Here is a 17,531-nt window from a genome sequence, read left to right on the forward strand (position 1 = left end):
CCTTAATATGTTTATTAGGCTGTGTTCTATTTCCCATTCAACCATGGAGTTGTGTTGGGTATTTTTTTTTTGAAATTTTTATTATTTTCTCCATACAGATAACAAAAGAATACAATACGAACCTTAGCCATGTTTTATGGCTAGGATACAGGTTCCAATTGTGCTTCCCTTTACCGTATATCTTGATTAATTACCCCTTTAAACCCCCCAGCCTTTAAACCCCCCCCCCCATATGCATGGCCCTCAGTTTAGCCCTAAACACACAAACGGGCTAATTTCCTGAATAGGAAATTAGCCTAAAGATTAGCTATATATGTTTGTGTGTACATCAGCAGAGTACACACATGAATACATATGAATAATTACAAGTGTACAGATCAACAATCTGTATGCAATGCGTTAACTTACTTCATAGGATAGAGAATTCCAAAAACATATTTATGCAATGATTTAAACAATGTACCTTTAACATATGAAGTTTTGTTAGTGCATGAGAAAGACTAATTCCTAAGAGATCCTATGCCTGTACTTCAGAATTGTGGTTTTAAAATATATGACTGTGATGTTGTACTGTTGCATCATTCAGATAGATATAGATATATGAAAAGCAGTAGTGTTTTTCTTGGTTGCTAAGCTAAACAATGAATGTCGGTTTTGACAAAATTCCATAATGGTTTGCCAGTAAATTGTGACTCTGTTCCCACACAGTCACCACTGGCGCCTGATCAGTTTAAGGACTCGGTGTACAAAAATCTGCCAGATGCAAAGCGAGAGGTTTTCTCAGTTACTTCTGCTGTCCAGATTCATAGCTTGTTCTGTAATGTTTTAGATAAAAGCCCAAACCTGACAAATTTCCAGAAGAAATGCAAGATTAAAAATAAAATATGAAGCGAAATAAAATTGGAAGAGGCATCAAGTGGCCAGGGATAAAATTTAGATTGTCTTAGCTATGAGAGTGATGGTGGGCAGGCATGTAGCCGGGAGGGGGGGGGGGGTGTTGAAGGGCTTCAGCCCCCCCTCCCCAAAATTCTCATGGTGGTTTGCGAAAAGGCCTTACTGGTGCATTATTTAAACTGTTATGTTTATTCATATCATGATCTGATCACCATGCTCAATATATCCCATATGCATGGGGCTATTGGGGTAATGATACAAAAGGTTTGCTAGGGTAGACCCTCTTTCACTCAGACTCAGCCCCCCCCCGAGAAACTCAGCCCCCCGAAACCCCCCCTTAAAAAAACTCAGCCCCCCCGAATCGAAATCCTGGCTATGGGCCTGATGGTGGGCATATTATTTTATCCATAAATAAATTAGCATGTAACTGTAGACATTCCCAGGATTTCTTTGGAACTGAAGGGAGAGGTATTGTTTTAACAAAATAAAAAATGCAAAAGGAATGTATAGGACTGGTAAAATTAATTGCTGAGATCTCAGATGAGGTCACAGAACAGTGTTACCTCTTACACTTTCTGGGAGGGGTTAGATTTAGGCAGGGTCCCTTTCTTCACCAGTGAGGAGCTCTGATCAGGATGGAGTCTGCTGCTTACTACACCTGCAGGGAGCTCCCGGGCACACTTTTATCTCTATGGTCTTCCCTTTTCTAGTTCTCAGAAGGCTTTCAAAATAGAGTGTCCTGACGGCAAGTGTTGCGGCAGCATTGGAGCCATCAGATCTCAAAGATCCTATTTTCTTTTGAGTTGGATGAAAATCTGAAACATGCTGTTCAACCATTCAGCAGTACAGTAGGCCCACCACTTTCGCTGGGGTTGGGAGCACAGGACTCCTTCAAAATGGATAAACGAGAAATAGAAAAGCTGCTTTTTTAACCCGAGAGAACATTTCTCTAGGAATCGCTAGGTCCACCAGGGCGACTCTATGGTCAACTTCCACTCTGGAAGACTTAGTGCTTCCTAGAGAGATCAGTTAATCAGACCCACAAATCTTACAATCCATAAAAGTTAAACTTACAAATGTGGAGAACCCAATATTTCCCATGGTATATTTAAATACATTTTAAGAAGTGAATAATTCAATAGTTGAATTTTCAGATCAGTTGAATTTTTGTCTTCCATAACAAATGTATTAAATATTCTTATTTTTTTTCTGTAGGGATTTGAAAGGCAAGCTTGAAAAAGAAAGCACAAAGCGAGAACTATTGTCAAATCAGTCCCACCTAAATGAGACTCACTGCATTCACTGTCTGCAACCCTTCAAATTCCTGGTGAACAGCAAACGTCAGTGCTTGGACTGCCATTTACATACATGCAAAAGTTGCAGCAGCTTCAATAAAAAGGAACAAGGTTGGGTGTGTGATCCATGTCGCTTGTCCAGGTAGGTGTGCTCAGCCAATGAATCAAAAGACTGTGTGGCCAAACTAGACACTAGAATGGGAGCCACCTTGTATTTTTAACACATCAGGCTGGAACTCCTCATGCAATACAGGTTTCAGGTTTATTAAAATAACTCTACAAATTACATGCTGACTGTTATTCTTTCATTATTTTATGTGAATTACCGAAAGGCCTGTACTTCTATATATAAAAAATAGGAAAGAAGGATGTTATTTATTTATTTTGAGTATTTATATCCTGTCCTTCTTACCACCAGAGGTGGACTCAGGGTGGCTTCCAAAAGGCAACCATAAGATGCCAGCAATATATAAGTAAAATATCACAATTAAATCAGCAATTTAAACACTTGTGTAGATTCAATTTAAGACAGTCCACCAGTTCAAACTTATGCTCCAGGTCAGTCCATAGTCGGTCACTTAATCTCTTCCTAGTTGCTACATCTACTTCTGAAATGCTTGATCCCACAGCCAGGTTTTATGTTTTTCACGAAAGGCCAAGAGGGAATGGGCAGAACTAATTTCATTGGGGAGGGTGTTCTACAGCCACTACGGAGAAGGCCCTGTCTCTCGTCCCCACCAGTCGAACCTGTGATGAAGGTGGAACTGAGAGCAGGGCCTCTCCGGATGATCTCAATGTCCTTGGTTGTTCGTAGAGGGAAATACGTTTGGACAGGTAAATCTTATCTTGTAGAACCTTTTCATTTTCAGTTGTCTGTCATGAAGAGGCAGGAATGGTTATGTAACATCAGTTTAATTCAACTATTTGTTCATGGAATAAATGTTTCACAGACATTGTGACTTTGTGAGGACGCCTTATTCTGAAAGGTAGGGGGGATTTGCTCCACAGCATCTACATAACACATAGCTGATTTGGGTTAAGATGGCCTTGGACTGCATTAACAAAAGTTGTAGGTTACTCTGAATTTCCCCCAAAAATTTAGAGCAAATTGCAATTTTGTAAACAGGTCCATGTAAACAGATGGGTTTGGGCAGCCCAGGGATAGAAGAGAGCATATACCATCCCACCTCCTGTTCTCATCTTGGTCGTGGTTTCTGGATGCAACATGACTGGTGGTCATTGTTCATTTCAAGGAGTGATGTTGGCCAGGATGCAAGAGTGATCAGAAAAGAGAGGGGGGAAAGGAGGGGGCAGTTCCTTTTCTCACCCAATAGCTTCTCTGGTACCTCAGTCGATATCACTCCAGACATGACATGCCTGGTGTCACAAGTGACGGCCATCGGCTATATCATTACTGGAAGTCACCATTACAGTGGGAAAAGAGGAAAGTTAGGATGGCCACCCGGGGATATCAAACTGAATATGCCCCAGAGACCCAGGGGTTAGTCATAAGGATTCCTCCTCCCAACCTCAGCAGCAACCCGGCGGCTGAAAATAAACATCCAAAATTTGTCTGTCTGGATCAGCCCTGATAAAGTAAAGGCTTCTCTTGACATTAAGTCTAGTTGTGGCCAACTCTGGGGGGGGGGGGGGGGGGTGCTCACCTTCATTTCTAGGCTGAAGAGCCGGCCTTCTCTGTAGATGCCTCCAAGGTCATGTGGCCAGCATGACTGCATGGAATGCCATTATCTTTCTGCTGAAGTGGTACTTATTGATCCACTCACATTTGAATGTTTTTGAACTGCTTGGTTGGCAGAAGCTGGGACTAACAGCGAGAGCTCACCCTGCTTCCCAGATTCGAACCACCGAACTTTAGGTCAGCAAGTACAGCAGCTCAGTGGTTTTAACCCACTTCTCCACCAGGCCTCCCACCCCCACCCCGACATAAAATGTCCCAGAAATTTACCATTTACAGTATGCTCAGACAAAAGCCAACTGCTGTGGCCTCTTCTGTCTTATCTGCCCTACCTTATTCATAACATTTGCCAATTTTGACCACACCCTGAGGTTGCTTAAAATTTTGAAAGGCATGCACACCATTTGTTCATGAAAGAATAAAGTAGCTAACAGGTACTTGGTTTTGCTTTCCCATTAAGTTCCACATGATTGAAGATTTGACCATTCATCATGATAAAGATTTTGCCATTCATCTTCCTAGGGAGATCAGACTGGCAGCTACTCTGTCCATTTTCTGCAGGGACTTAAAAACTTGGATGTTCCACTATGCTTTTGACTAGGCAGTTCACCAGAGAATTGGCCCAATCTTACCAAAGCTCCTGCACTTTAACCTGGCCCTCTTTCCTGTAATCCTGACATTTCAATGCCTAAGGACATTACTCTTCCCAGCCCAGCCTTAATGAATTTTGCACTTTCCCTTGGCTCTATCTCTCAGCTCCACTGAACAAACTCTGAGCCCTCCAAATTCAGCATATATTATTGTTTAGCCATTATATTGTTTTATGTTGCTTGCTTTGTGATTGTGATGTGTTTTTATCTGATGTGTTGTGTTTGATTTTACTTTATTGTACTCTGTTTTAATCTGTATTCTTTGAGCTTGTCCCTTTGTAAGCCGCCTCGAGTCCCTTTGGGGAGATGGAGGCAGTGTATAAAAATAAAATTATTATTATTATTATTATCATTATTATTAACATTATGTAGATTGAAACCAACAGAGGATTCTCATATCCAAAATATACAAAAATAATATTTTAATGATGATTAATAATTATTTCTATCCTTAGTTTAATAGTGGTGCAAATTTCACAATTCAGACAGCGATAAGCCGAGCATTGCTCCAGGTTTGATTTTGGCCATTACAAAATTAAGGTGTGAAGTCTTAATCCTATTTTCCATGGTTCTTCGCAGTGTTCAGTGCTGTGCTTTGCAGTCACCTCCCTCTTCTGTTTCTTTAGCAAGCACCCCTGCTCTTAATTTCCTTCCTCACATTTACTAGATATGGGGATGTTACTTGCACACGCATCTTGTGGTGTTACAAGTTTCATTGGGGGTGGGTGATTCTCATGGTGATAGTTCCTTTGCTGGTGTAACCAGTCGTTGACTGCTATAAGAGTTTAAAAAACTTTTTTTAAAAGATCTCTGAATAATCATTAAAGGGAAGGCATAATTTGAGGCTCCAGTGGAGCTTTTTGCAAAACTGATTCCCCATTTTGGATCAGTACCCGTTCACATTATTTCCAGCTGAGGAGATTTGGTTGCTATATAAGGAAAGCCTTATCCTAAAATCTCTTTTGTACATCACTCATGTACATGATATTCTCAACAGAGCATCACATTGTTGGTCTTCGTGGGTTATGACTTGGTCTGGTCCAGTGGTACTTCTACCATTGAATGCTGTTGAAATGAGTAATATGTTAACAAATCCATGGAAATGTTCTTGTCTTTTTACAGGGTTGTGAAGACTGGATCTCTGGAATGGTATTATGAGCATGTGAGATCTCGTTTTAAGAGATTTGGAAGTGCTAAAGTGATGCGATCGCTCTATGGCAGGATGGCACTGAGTGGACAGAAAACGAAACCTTCCTCCCTTGGTATGGGCAGGGGCTTTGGTGAGATCTTCTCAATCTTGTAGAGTTCTCTGATGATTCCGCATCATACTGGATGTTGATTTAACTGTCAGAACACATCACAATCATCATCTCTGACTGAAGTCTATTCCCACATATTTGGAATTAGTGATGTGGCTCCCAACCCAGAGAGTGGTTTTCCAGCTGGCCCGCTTCCCAATGCTTGGGCTCTTAGGAATTAATCACCACCGTTGAGTGGTTTGGAAAAACTGCAATGAGCTGTTTGCCCTTTTTATTAAGACTAAAATTAGAGGTTACCACCTAAAAGTAAACGGCTGTCATTTAAAGTTTAATATAATGTTAATGTATCCACAATTTTGATGACTGGAACATTGGTTGCAACTGCTAGTAGCAATTCGTTTCTTGTATCTTGTAAGGACATCATTGACACATTAACTATTTAGATTTGACTATCATTTTCTATATCTGAAGAAAGAATATTGGTTTATATAGTTGTTGTTATTGTAATAATAATAATAATAATAATAATAATAATAACTAGCTTGGGTACCTGGCAGCGCTCAGGTTATTTGAAAAAAGCATTGTTTGTTTTGGGGTGTTTGGTAATATCATTTAGTTAATTAGTAACACTATTTATTAGAAAAATTCAGTCTTTGATATCGTTGTTTGTGAATACTCCCATTAGAAGATACATAATGATGTGGGTGAACAACAACAACAACAACAACAAAACTTTATTTATATACCACTCTATCTCCCCGAGGGGACTCAGAGCGGTTTCCAAGTAACATCATCAATACATACAGAGTAAACAACATAAACATAAAATTAACAAAGCAATAAAAGCATAAAAATCACAATAGCACATATATATTTAAAATAATCCTGCCTGTTCAGGCAATTAAAAAAGGCCAGGCCGAGGCAAATGCAATTTCTAGAGAGTCCGAGAAATTAGGTGCAATGCTATAGAAGGCTACAACAATAATAGGTATAGTCTATGGCTGTTCATTTCCAGGGCCTAATAGGAAGGAGGTGACCTGGGTAATTGATAGAAAAAGATATAGCCATATTCAACAATATCTTGGGGTTTTACATATTTTTGTAGTGATTCAAAAATATGAACACCTTTGTTCTCCACAATAATGGGACGAAAGGAGTGAACTGGGCATTAGGGATAAGAATTCGTTTCCATCATTGAATTTTTATCTCTCCCAACAACTATTGTCTCTCACTTGTAAGATTCCTCAGATAAACGTTTATTATTCAGTCAGACCAGGATGAAAACGAAGTTAGATCTGAGGCTTTTCCCACCAAAGAGGTGGTAGTATGGCCACTCCTGTTGCACCCCTCCTTCCTCCCCCTCTCATCCTAGGTTATGGCTACATTCCTTTCCCAAGGAACAAAGCATTTCTCTCCGGCCAGATGGCCCCTTATCAAGTCATAATTCACTTCAATGTCAGGAAGGAGGATTCAGCTTATGTTGACTTAGCTCGAAGACCACATCCTGACACGGGGGTCGGGCAGAAAGGCTGCCCAAATGGCAATGTCGTGAGGGCAGCCCTCTGCCTCCCCACTGCGCCCTTCCCAGCTGGAAAAGGCACGGGGGTGGGGCACAGAGGCTGCCCAAATGGCAGTGCCGTGAGGGCAGCCCTCTGCCTCTCCCCTGTGCCCTTCCCAGCTGGAAAAGGCACGGCGGGGGGGGGGGGGGGGGCAGAAAGGCTGCGCAAATGGCAGCGCTGTGAGGGCAGCCCTCTGCCCCCCCCCCCCGTGCCCTTCCTGGATGGGAAAGGCTGCCCAAATGGCAGGGCTGTGAGGGCAGCCCTCTGTCTGGCCCCTGTGCCCTTCCCAGCTGGAAAAGGCACGGCCGGGGGGGGGGGGGGGCAGAAAGGCTGCCCAAATGGCAGCGCCATGAGGGCAGCCCTCTGCCTCCCTCCCCCGTGCCCTTCCTGGATGGGAAAGGGCTGTGAGGGCAGCCCCTTGCCTGGCCCCTGCACTCTGCTGTAACGGCAAGGTGAACCCTCTTCCCGTGCGTGCCTTTTCCTGCAAGGTCCTCCTCTTGGCACCACACAGCCCTGTGGGAAGAGCAGGAGGAGGAGCTGGTCAGGAGTGCTAGCTTTTTGGCTGGCATAGGGGGTCGGCAGTCATTTTGGAGGGGGCGGGGCCATCCAAGGCACCTTCGCAACCCCTCCCCCCCGAAAATGGCCCAGCGACCCCCCTGGGTGTCGCGACCCCCAGGTTGAGAACGACTGATCTAAATGGACCTCTCTGGTAAATTTGGTTTCTCTCTCTCTCTCTTAAAGATTGTAGCTTGCATTGTCCTTTTTGTAAGCAAGACTGCTATCAAAGCTACCTGTTTAGCACTTTTGTGAACTGTTGCACAGACATTTGGGAAGCATTAGTCATGAAAATTATCCTCCTCCCACTTAAAAGTTCTTTGGGTCTAATCCAATATTATCAATTCTAGTTGGAACATACTTACTTCCTCTGGCTTGCCTGGAACACAATGACCTTCAGCATCTCTCAAAGAAGCATTCCCCAGTAATGTCCAAAGATTTTTGTTGGTTACACCATCTGTTTGTGGTTATTGTGCTGTTTTCTTGGTTTGTCTCCATTTTTCAATTGCATCTGATAGATACCCACACAGCAGGATACCTCTTTACAGCTTTGGGGAGCCACTGTGTAATGAAAACTTTTGGCCAGCTTAACAGCACGAAAGCATAACTTGCCTTACCAAATACGTTCCTGTAGCTCGTACTGTAGTGCAATTGTGCAGAAATTCTAAATGCATAAAATAATTGATGCCCCAAAGTCAGACAGAACTTTTATGAGAACCAAGCAAAATGACACAGAGTGCCAGTTCAAGCAAGAAAGCAGGATGTGAGAAAGAGGGACGGAAAATATGGAATTACAGCTGTATATTCTGCATTTAGATTCTGTCTCAGGATGGAGATTTCAACTTTACTGAATAGTCTTTGCTGGATGCTGCAGATGTCGTGTTATAGTTTGGAATCATGTATCCTTTAGATGTAGGACTCTCCAGCTCCCAGCATTTATTTATTTAGTTACTTACTATATTTGTATACCGCCCTTCTCAGCCCTTAGGCAACTCAGGGTGGTTTACAATGACAATGATTCAATGTCCCAAAGCACCATAAAACATTCAAAAACAGTAACACGTAATATAAAACCATAACAAGAATACTAAAAGCATACATCATTTGATTTTCCTAATAAAAACATTGTCCCGTCTCGTTGTCCAGTTGTTCCAATTCCTATGTCTTTTACCTTGCATTTTCAAACGCTTGCTCAAACAACCAAGTCTTGAATCTCTTCCAAAATGTTAAGAGGGAGGGGGCTGATTTAATGTCCCCAGGAAGTGTGAAAAAGATCTTGGAGTCCTCGTGGACAACAAGTTAAACATGAGCCAACAATGTGATGTGGCGGCAAAAAAAGCCAATGGGAGTTTGGCCTGCATCAATAGGAGCATAGTGTCAAGATCTAGGGAAGTAATGCTACCCCTCTATTCTGCTTTGGTTAGACCACATCTGGAATATTGTGTCCAATTCTGGGCACCACAATTCAAGAGAGATATTGACAAGCTGGAATGTGTCCAGAGGAGGGCGACTAAAATGATCAAGGGTCTGGAGAACAAGCCCCATGAGGAGCGGCTTAGGGAACTGGGCATGTTTAGCCTGAAGAAGAGAAGGCTGAGAGGAGATATGATAGCCATGTATAAATATGTGAGAGGAAGCCACAGGGAGGAGGGAACAAGCTTGTTTTCTGCTTCCTTGGAGACTAGGACGCGGAACAATGGCTTCAAACTACAAGAGAGGAGATTCCATCTGAACATGAGGAAGAACTTCCTGACTGTGAGAGCCGTTCAGCAGTGGAACTCTCTGCCCCGGAGTGTGGTGGAGGCTCCTTCTTTGGAAGCTTTTAAGCAGAGGCTGGATGGCCATCTGTCAGGGGTGATTTGAATGCAATATTCCTGCTTCTTGGCAGGGGGTTGGACTGGATGGCCCATGAGGTCTCTTCCAACTCTTTGATTCTATGATTCTAAGAGCATTCCATAGCCGAGGGGCCAGCATTAAGAAGGCCCTGTCTCTCTTCCCCACCAAATATGTTTGTGACACAGACGGGATCGAGAGCAGGGCCTCCCCGGACGATCTTAAAGTCCTAGCAGGTTCATAAGGGAAGATGCGTTCAGACAGGTAACTTGGGCCAGAACAGTTTAGGGCTTTATAGGTTAAAGCCAGCACTTTGAATTGTGCCCAGTAGCAGACTGGCAGCCAGTGGAGCTAGTGCAGGAGAGGAGTTGTATGCTCCCTGAGTGTCGCTCATGTTAGTAATCTGGCTGCCTTCAATTGGACCATTTGAAGCATTCTTCATTACTAGTGTGCTAGCTGGGCCTGAAAGGCATTGCAGTGCAACAACAGCGAGACTGCACGATTGCATATAGGATTGGAATAGGAGAAACAGCTAGTAGACTTCCAGCAGTCAACTATCGTAGAAATAGGATCCTAAGCTAGGTAGGCTGTGATCCTATGATTCTAGGTCTTTGATGCCATCCAGAAACTAGTCTTCATCAACCGCTTCTTAAGACCTCTGTTTCTGAAAACAATGGTGAAATCATTTTTAAAACCTACAGCGGCAACAGAAATTATATGTTGGATGAGAATATGATGTCTTGGAAAGAATCCTCTCTGTGTACTCACCTTTCCTCAAGTCTGCTTAAGAGCCAAATGGCAAAATAATACCTGACCAATAGATGGCAGCATTAGGCAGGTTTGTAGATTTCTAAGGGAAAGGAAGCTGCTGTTTCTGGACTCTTCCACACAGCCCTCTCTCCCAGAATATCAAGGCAGAAAATCCCACATTATCTGAGTATGGACTCAGGTAACCCAGTTCAAAGCAGATATTGTGGAATTTTCTGCCTTAATATTCTGGGATATAGGGCAGTGTGGAAGGGCACGCTGCCATATAATCCAGTTTAATGTGGATTTTATACGGTTGTGTGTAGGGGCCTAAGGCATTTTACTCTCTCTGGAAAAGATTGGATTGGAAATTTTTGGGTTAGTGACTACAAACCAGATATTGTTAAGGAAGATGCATCTATAGATCTCTTGTTCTTTCAGAGTAGAATTAGGACTACTGGTGAACATTTCAAGTTCCATCCTCCACTGTCACCCCCTTTAATTACTTCATAGGACTTGAGCTGCTGTCACATGTCTTAGAATCATAGAATCATAGAATCAAAGAGTTGGAAGAGACCTCATGGGCCATCCAGTCCAACCCCCTGCCAAGAAGCAGGAACATTGCACTCAAATCACCCCTGACAGATGGCCATCCAGCCCCTGTTTAAAAGCTTCCAAAGAAGGAGCCTCCACCACACTCCGGGGCAGAGAGTTCCACTGCTGAATGGCTCTCACAGTCAGGAAGTTCTTCCTCATGTTCAGATGGAATCTCCTTTCTTGTAGTCTTTGTTCATACTAATATGCATAAATAGACTTATAATGATATTATTTATTGTGTCAGGAATAGACCAAACAGTTGTGCTGCATATTTTAACAAACAAACAAACAAACAAACAAAACACAAAGTTTGCAAGCTTGGTAGTTGATTAAATGTCCTTTGACTGGTAGCTGGCCACTTGGAGTGCCTCTGGTGTTGCTGCAAGAAGATCCTCCATTGTGCATGTGGCAGGGCTCAGGTTGCATTGCAGCAGGTGGTCAGTGGTTTGCTCTTCTCCACACTCGCATGTCGTGGATTCCACTTTGTAGCCCCATTTCTTAAGATTGGCTCTGCATCTCGTGGTGCCAGAGCGCAGTCTGTTCAGCACCTTCCAAGTCGCCCAGTTTTCTGTGTGCCCAGGGGTGGGGAGGAGTCTCTCATTTGGTATCAGCCATTGATTGGGGTTCTGGGTTTGAGCCTGCCACTTTTGGATTCTCGCTTGCTGAAGGCAAGGTCCCCCATGACCTTCTGGCAAGGAAACTAGTCCAATGTGGGCTAGGCAAAACTACGGTGAGGTGGATCTGTAATTGGTTAAGTGGACGAACACAGAGAGTGCTCACTAATGCTTCCTCTTCATCTTGGAAAGAAGAGACAAGTGGAGTGCCGCAGGGTTCCGTCCTGGGCCCGGTCCTGTTCAACATCTTTATTAATGACTTAGATGAAGGGCTAGAAGGCATGATCATCAAGTTTGCAGACGACACCAAATTGGGAGGGATAGCCAATAGTCCAGAGGACAGGAGCAGAATTCAAAACGATCTTGACAGATTAGAGAGATGGGCCAAAACTAACAAAATGAAGTTCAACAGTGACAAATGCAAGATACTCCACTTTGGCAGAAAAAATGAAATGCAAAGATACAGAATGGAGGACGCCTGGCTCGAGAGCAGTACGTGTGAAAAAGATCTTGGAGTCCTCGTGGACAGCAAGTTAAACATGAGCCAACAATGTGATGTGGAGGCAAAAAAAGCCAATGGGATTTTGGCCTGCATCAATAGGAGCATAGTGTCTAGATCTAAGGAAGTAATGCTACCCCTCTATTCTGCTTTGGTTAGACCACATCTGGAATATTGTGTCCAGTTCTGGGCACCACAATTCAAGAGAGATATTGACAAGCTGGAATGTGTCCAGAGGAGGGCGACTAAAATGATCAAGGGTCTGGAGAACAAGCTCTATGAGGAGCGGCTTAGGGAACTGGGCATGTTTAGCCTGAAGAAGAGAAGGCTGAGAGGAGATATGATAGCCATGTATAAATATGTGAGAGGAAGCCACAGGGAGGAGGGAGCAAGCTTGTTTTCTGCTTCCTTGGAGACTAGGACGTGGAACAATGGCTTCAAACTACAAGAGAGGAGATTCCATCTGAACATGAGGAAGAACTTCCTGACTGTGAGAGCCGTTCAGCAGTGGAACTCTCTGCCCCGGAGTGTGGTGGAGGCACCTTCTTTGGAAGCTTTTAAGCAGAGGCTGGATGGCCATTTGTCAGGGGTGATTTGAATGCAATATTCCTGCTTCTTGGCAGGGGGTTGGACTGGATGGCCCAGGAGGTCTCTTCCAACTCTTTGATTCTATGATTCTAAGTGTTCCAGCAAGTGTCTTTGTAGATCTTAGAAAACTATTTCTTGATGTAAGTTGTTGGCTTGCTGGCTGATACCGAAACAGGGGGTGGGCCAGAGATGTCACTGCCTTGGTCCTTTCACTATTGGTTGCTACTTCCCGGCAGATGTCAGGTAGTGCAATACCGGCTAGACAGTGTAATTTCTCCAGTGGTGTAGGGCGCAGACCTACACCACTGATAATGCGGTATGTCTCATTAAGAGCCACATCCACTGTTTTAGTGTGGTGAGATGTGTTCCACACTGGGCATGCATACTCAGCAGCAGAGTAGCACAGCGCAAGGGCAGATGTCTTCACTGTGTCTGGTTGTGATCCCCAGGTTGTGCCAGTCAGCTTTCGTATGATATTATACTTATAATGATAAACACAAGACTTTGCCAGAGTTGCCACGGACACAGAAGGCATGCACAAAGTTTGAACAAAGTGGGTAACTACTGCTTCTGCATGTTCAGACAAATATATATGTCTAAAATTACAGACTTTTAAAGTTTTATCCTTAATATGTATGTACACACAAATCAAAGAAGAAAAACAGCTTGGTTGTAATATCAGTCCTCTAAGCTCATGGCCTTGTATAGTTCTGTCTTTAACATACAGGAACTAGCATTTGTCAAAGGAAGAAGTAGAAGAATGGGCACGGTATCTGCTGAGGTTTGGCCCTCTGTGTATATCAAAATCCATAGGTGCTCAACTCCCATTATAATCAATATCATAGTGAAATGGTGTCTTTTATATAAAATTACGAGACAGATAGGAAGCTATGCCTAAAGAAAACAGAGGTGACAATGGGGTCCTTCAGGCAGGAGGGTGAGTGGGTGAATGGGTGGATGGAAAAATGGATAAATGTGTAGGAGTGGAAAGGAAAAGAAACAGAGCGTAGGTGCATAACATTACTTGGCTTCAGCTTCCGAATGAGTTAACTTCCTTCTTGGCCACATGCAGTTGGAAAAATGTTATGATCACCCAGCTTTGGAATACAGATCAAAATGCGACTGAGGTCTCAGTCTGATGAGGCGCTCTTGGGGCTCAGTTATCAGCAGAGAGTTTATGGCTGATATTTTCAAATACAGTTGGATTCTTGTACTTAGGGTACTTGTAGTGAGGATAAGGATGATAAATGGAGGCTTAGCTGTTCCTAAAATCTAGAAGAGGTGGTTTAAAATGATCCTTGGCAACAGCTTTCCAGTCCTCTAGGTTTCCTGCTTGACCGCTATGTTTCCTGCTTGATGGCTATCATAGAACTCAGAATTTGCATGGATTTTGGCCATGCAAGACAACAAAAATGGATATAAGGAGCTCATGGTATGTTATTATGTATGAAACCTGCCTTTGGGTTCAGTGGGAGTTTTACAAGGGAGTGACTATTTTCCTCTGAAAACAAAGGCCTTCTGATCTCCAGGAAAATGAAGCAGCAAGATAAATTACAGTAAAAAGCACAGTATATGGGTACTGTAGCCACTGAAACATGAAATGGGCAACAGGCTGGAGTAGAAAATCACGTTCGGAAAGAATTACAAGGAACAGACTTGGAAACTGTGTGGACTGCAGGTTATTTTTGGATTTTCACGAAGACTGAGAAATGTGAGGGACGCCCAAGAAGTAAGAACAATGTGTTCTCAGACCAACGACAGTTACAGGCTTCTCAAAAAGAGTACAGAAGACTCAGTGGAACTGGATAGAATTAGGACAGGAAAAATGGAATCAAAAATTTGGCTTTGGAGACAAAATAACTTCAAGGAGGATCCTTGCTGTGTTACTAAGTTAAAACTTTCTGGCTGTACAGACCAAATTATAATTAATTACCAAATGTCTGAAACAGATGGTATTCCCACTATGGGAATACTTCAGAATTAGACCATATTTCTGCCAAGGCTCTGTATTGGCTTATTGGTTACTTAGCTTTACCTGTTTCATTAGTTTTGTGGAAGTGTCTCCCTTTAATTTTGTCAGTGAAAAAAATCCACTTTTAACTGCTGGGGCTCCTTTCTGACCATTCAGGGCATTCTTATTCTTGATACCTTTCAATGCTTCTAGTTCTCTTACAGCGTCTAGGACAAAAAGACTTACTCTGACATTCCCAGAGAGGTACTATTGTGCTGGGTCTTTAAGGTCTGCCATCACTCCAAGCAGCCACATGGAGCAAGCTCAGGAGGAATAGAATCATATAATCATAGAATCAAAGAGTTGGAAGAGACCTCATGGGCCATCCAGTCCAACCCCCTGCCAAGAAGCAGGAATATTGCATTCAAATCACCCCTGACAAATGGCCATCCAGCCTCTGCTTAAAAGCTTCCAAAGAAGGAGCCTCCACCACACTCCGGGGCAGAGAGTTCCACTGCTGAACGGCTCTCACAGTCAGGAAGTTCTTCCTAATGTTCAGATGGAATCTCCTCTCTTGTAGTTTGAAGCCATTGTTCCGTGTCCTAGTCTCCAGGGAAGCAGAAAACAAGCTTGCTCCCTCCTCCCTGTGGCTTCCTCTCACATATTTATACATGGCTGTCATATCTCCTCTCAGCCTTCTCTTCTTCAGGCTAAACATGCCCAGCTCCTTAAGCTGCTCCTCATAGGGCTTGTTCTCCAGACCCTTGATCATTTTTGTCGCCCTCCTCTGGACACATTCCAGCTTGTCAATATCTCTCTTGAATTGTGGTGCCCAGAACTGGACACAATATTCCAGGTGTGGTCTAACCAAAGCAGAATAGAGGGGTAGCATTACTTCCTTAGATCTAGACACTATGCTCCTATTGATGAGGAAGTGTCACCATGCCAGTGCCATTGCAAGACTTCATTAGATCCTGACAAATTTTAAAGTTTTAGGTAGCTTACAGAGCACTCTTTGATTCTGGCTTACTTATTTAAAGCTAGATTTCATGCAAAATAAGCAAGACTCGTTGACAGTTTTTTTTCAAAAATATTCTATTGCAATTTATAATATGTTCATTAATACAGCTGGATTCATACAAAATTGAAATAATCACCATATGAATGTGTAAGTAATTCACCCTGAGTTCCATACCCTGTTCTGGCCTGGGCAACATTATCTGCCTGTTGTTTATACAGTAGTGTTAGTAATGACCAATTGGATAGTAGAACATACCATGATGCATGTTTAGTCTTTCAAGGTGAAACTGTGGTGATGCTAATGGTCATTCCATAATAAGGTTGTTGCTGTATTGATAGCAAAATATATTAGAGGAGAAACCTACTTAAGAAACTAATCAAATAAAGCTGTGACAGACAAAGTCCTTAACACATTGGGTTACCCATCAGTCTGTCTTCTGCCATGTATCCAGCTGACTTTTGAAATCTTTGTTGGAGGCTTTATTGGTTGACCCACAATTGTTAGAATGATGCCCTTCTTTGTTATAAAAACAGGCTTTTTCCATGGTTGCAAACACTCTTTTGAACACTGTCTTACATGTAGCTGTGTTGACTCTTAACCACTCATGCAGGCCTTTCCTGGCCAATAACTGATACAGGTTAATCATCCCCTATCCAGAAATCCAAAATACTCCAAAATTGTGCACATGACTAACTAGGATACTGATGCCTTCGCTTTCTGATAGTGTGATGTACACAGACTTTGTTTCATGCACAAAATTACTACAAATATGGTGTATAAAATGAAGTTCACACTATATGAAATATTCATGAATTACATGTTTAGAATTGGGTTCCATGTCCAAGATACCTTCTTATCTGCATATAGGCAAATATAGGTATTCCAAAGTATTAAAAAGTCTGAAATTTAAAACACATCTGGTCCCACACATTTTGGATAAGGAATGTTCAAACTGTGTTGTCCTTGGTCTACTTGCATAGTGGCTGTTTTGAAATTAAATACTTAAAATGATACTTAAAATGTATTATATCAAGTAAAATCAAAAATATAAATAAATACAATAAATAAGTAGCTTAACTTGATTAATTTTACTCACAAACTGTTTCTTATTCTAGGTCTTCATGACAGAGTATATAGTTTGCCAGACATCAACAGTAAGTTGTCTTTTTTAAAACAATAACAATAAACACTGTAGAATGGATGAGCTGTGTGAAACAGTCTTTTGAGTTCTGGGCCCCATTTATTTGATCTCAATCCACCATTCCAGACTCCTGATTGGACCCAACAGGACTTACTTACTTAGGCGATCCCTCGTTGGACGAGTAAGATGGTCTTCCATCATGGGTTTCCTTGTGGGTCCGCATGTGGCTGTGGAGCCCTATTCTTGCTCTGCATCTTCTTCCGCAGTGAGGGCATTGGTTTCCAGGTGGAAGGCGGTCCCGGTCGGGGTTGGCTTGACGCGCCTTCCTCCTGGCACGTTTCTCTCTTTCACCCTCCACTCGTGCCTCCTCGAATTCTGCAGCACTGCTGGTCACAGCTGACCTCCAGCTGGAGCGCTCAAGGGCGAGGGCCTCCCAGTTCTCAGTGTCTATGCCAGAGTTTTTAAGGTTGGCTTTGAGCCCATCTTTAAATCTCTTTTCCTGTCCACCAACATTCCGTTTTCCGTTCTTGAGTTCGGAGTAGAGCAACTGCTTTGGGAGACGGTGGTCAGGCATCCGGACAACGTGGCCTGTCCAGCGGAGTTGATGTTGGAGGACCATCGCTTCAATGCTG

At 42.9% G+C, this 17,531-nt stretch overlaps 1 protein-coding gene across 2 annotated transcripts in view; it reads left to right on the forward strand.

Moving 5' to 3' along the window:
• MLPH (melanophilin) overlaps positions 1-17,531 on the forward strand; it is a 108,266-nt gene that overhangs the window by 25,168 nt on the left and 65,567 nt on the right. For both annotated transcript variants that reach the window (XR_010910148.1, XM_067469969.1), the window contains exons 3-5: positions 2,110-2,331; positions 5,658-5,797; positions 16,874-16,912. Coding sequence is in view for 1 of the 2 variants with exons in the window: in XM_067469969.1 (XP_067326070.1) it covers positions 2,110-2,331; positions 5,658-5,797; positions 16,874-16,912 (401 nt within the window). In the remaining variant the exon portion in view is untranslated. The remainder of the gene's footprint in view (positions 1-2,109; positions 2,332-5,657; positions 5,798-16,873; positions 16,913-17,531) is intronic.

Source organism: Anolis sagrei, chromosome 1 (genome assembly GCF_037176765.1).
Source record: "Anolis sagrei isolate rAnoSag1 chromosome 1, rAnoSag1.mat, whole genome shotgun sequence".
Classification (NCBI taxonomy): domain Eukaryota; kingdom Metazoa; phylum Chordata; class Lepidosauria; order Squamata; family Dactyloidae; genus Anolis; species Anolis sagrei.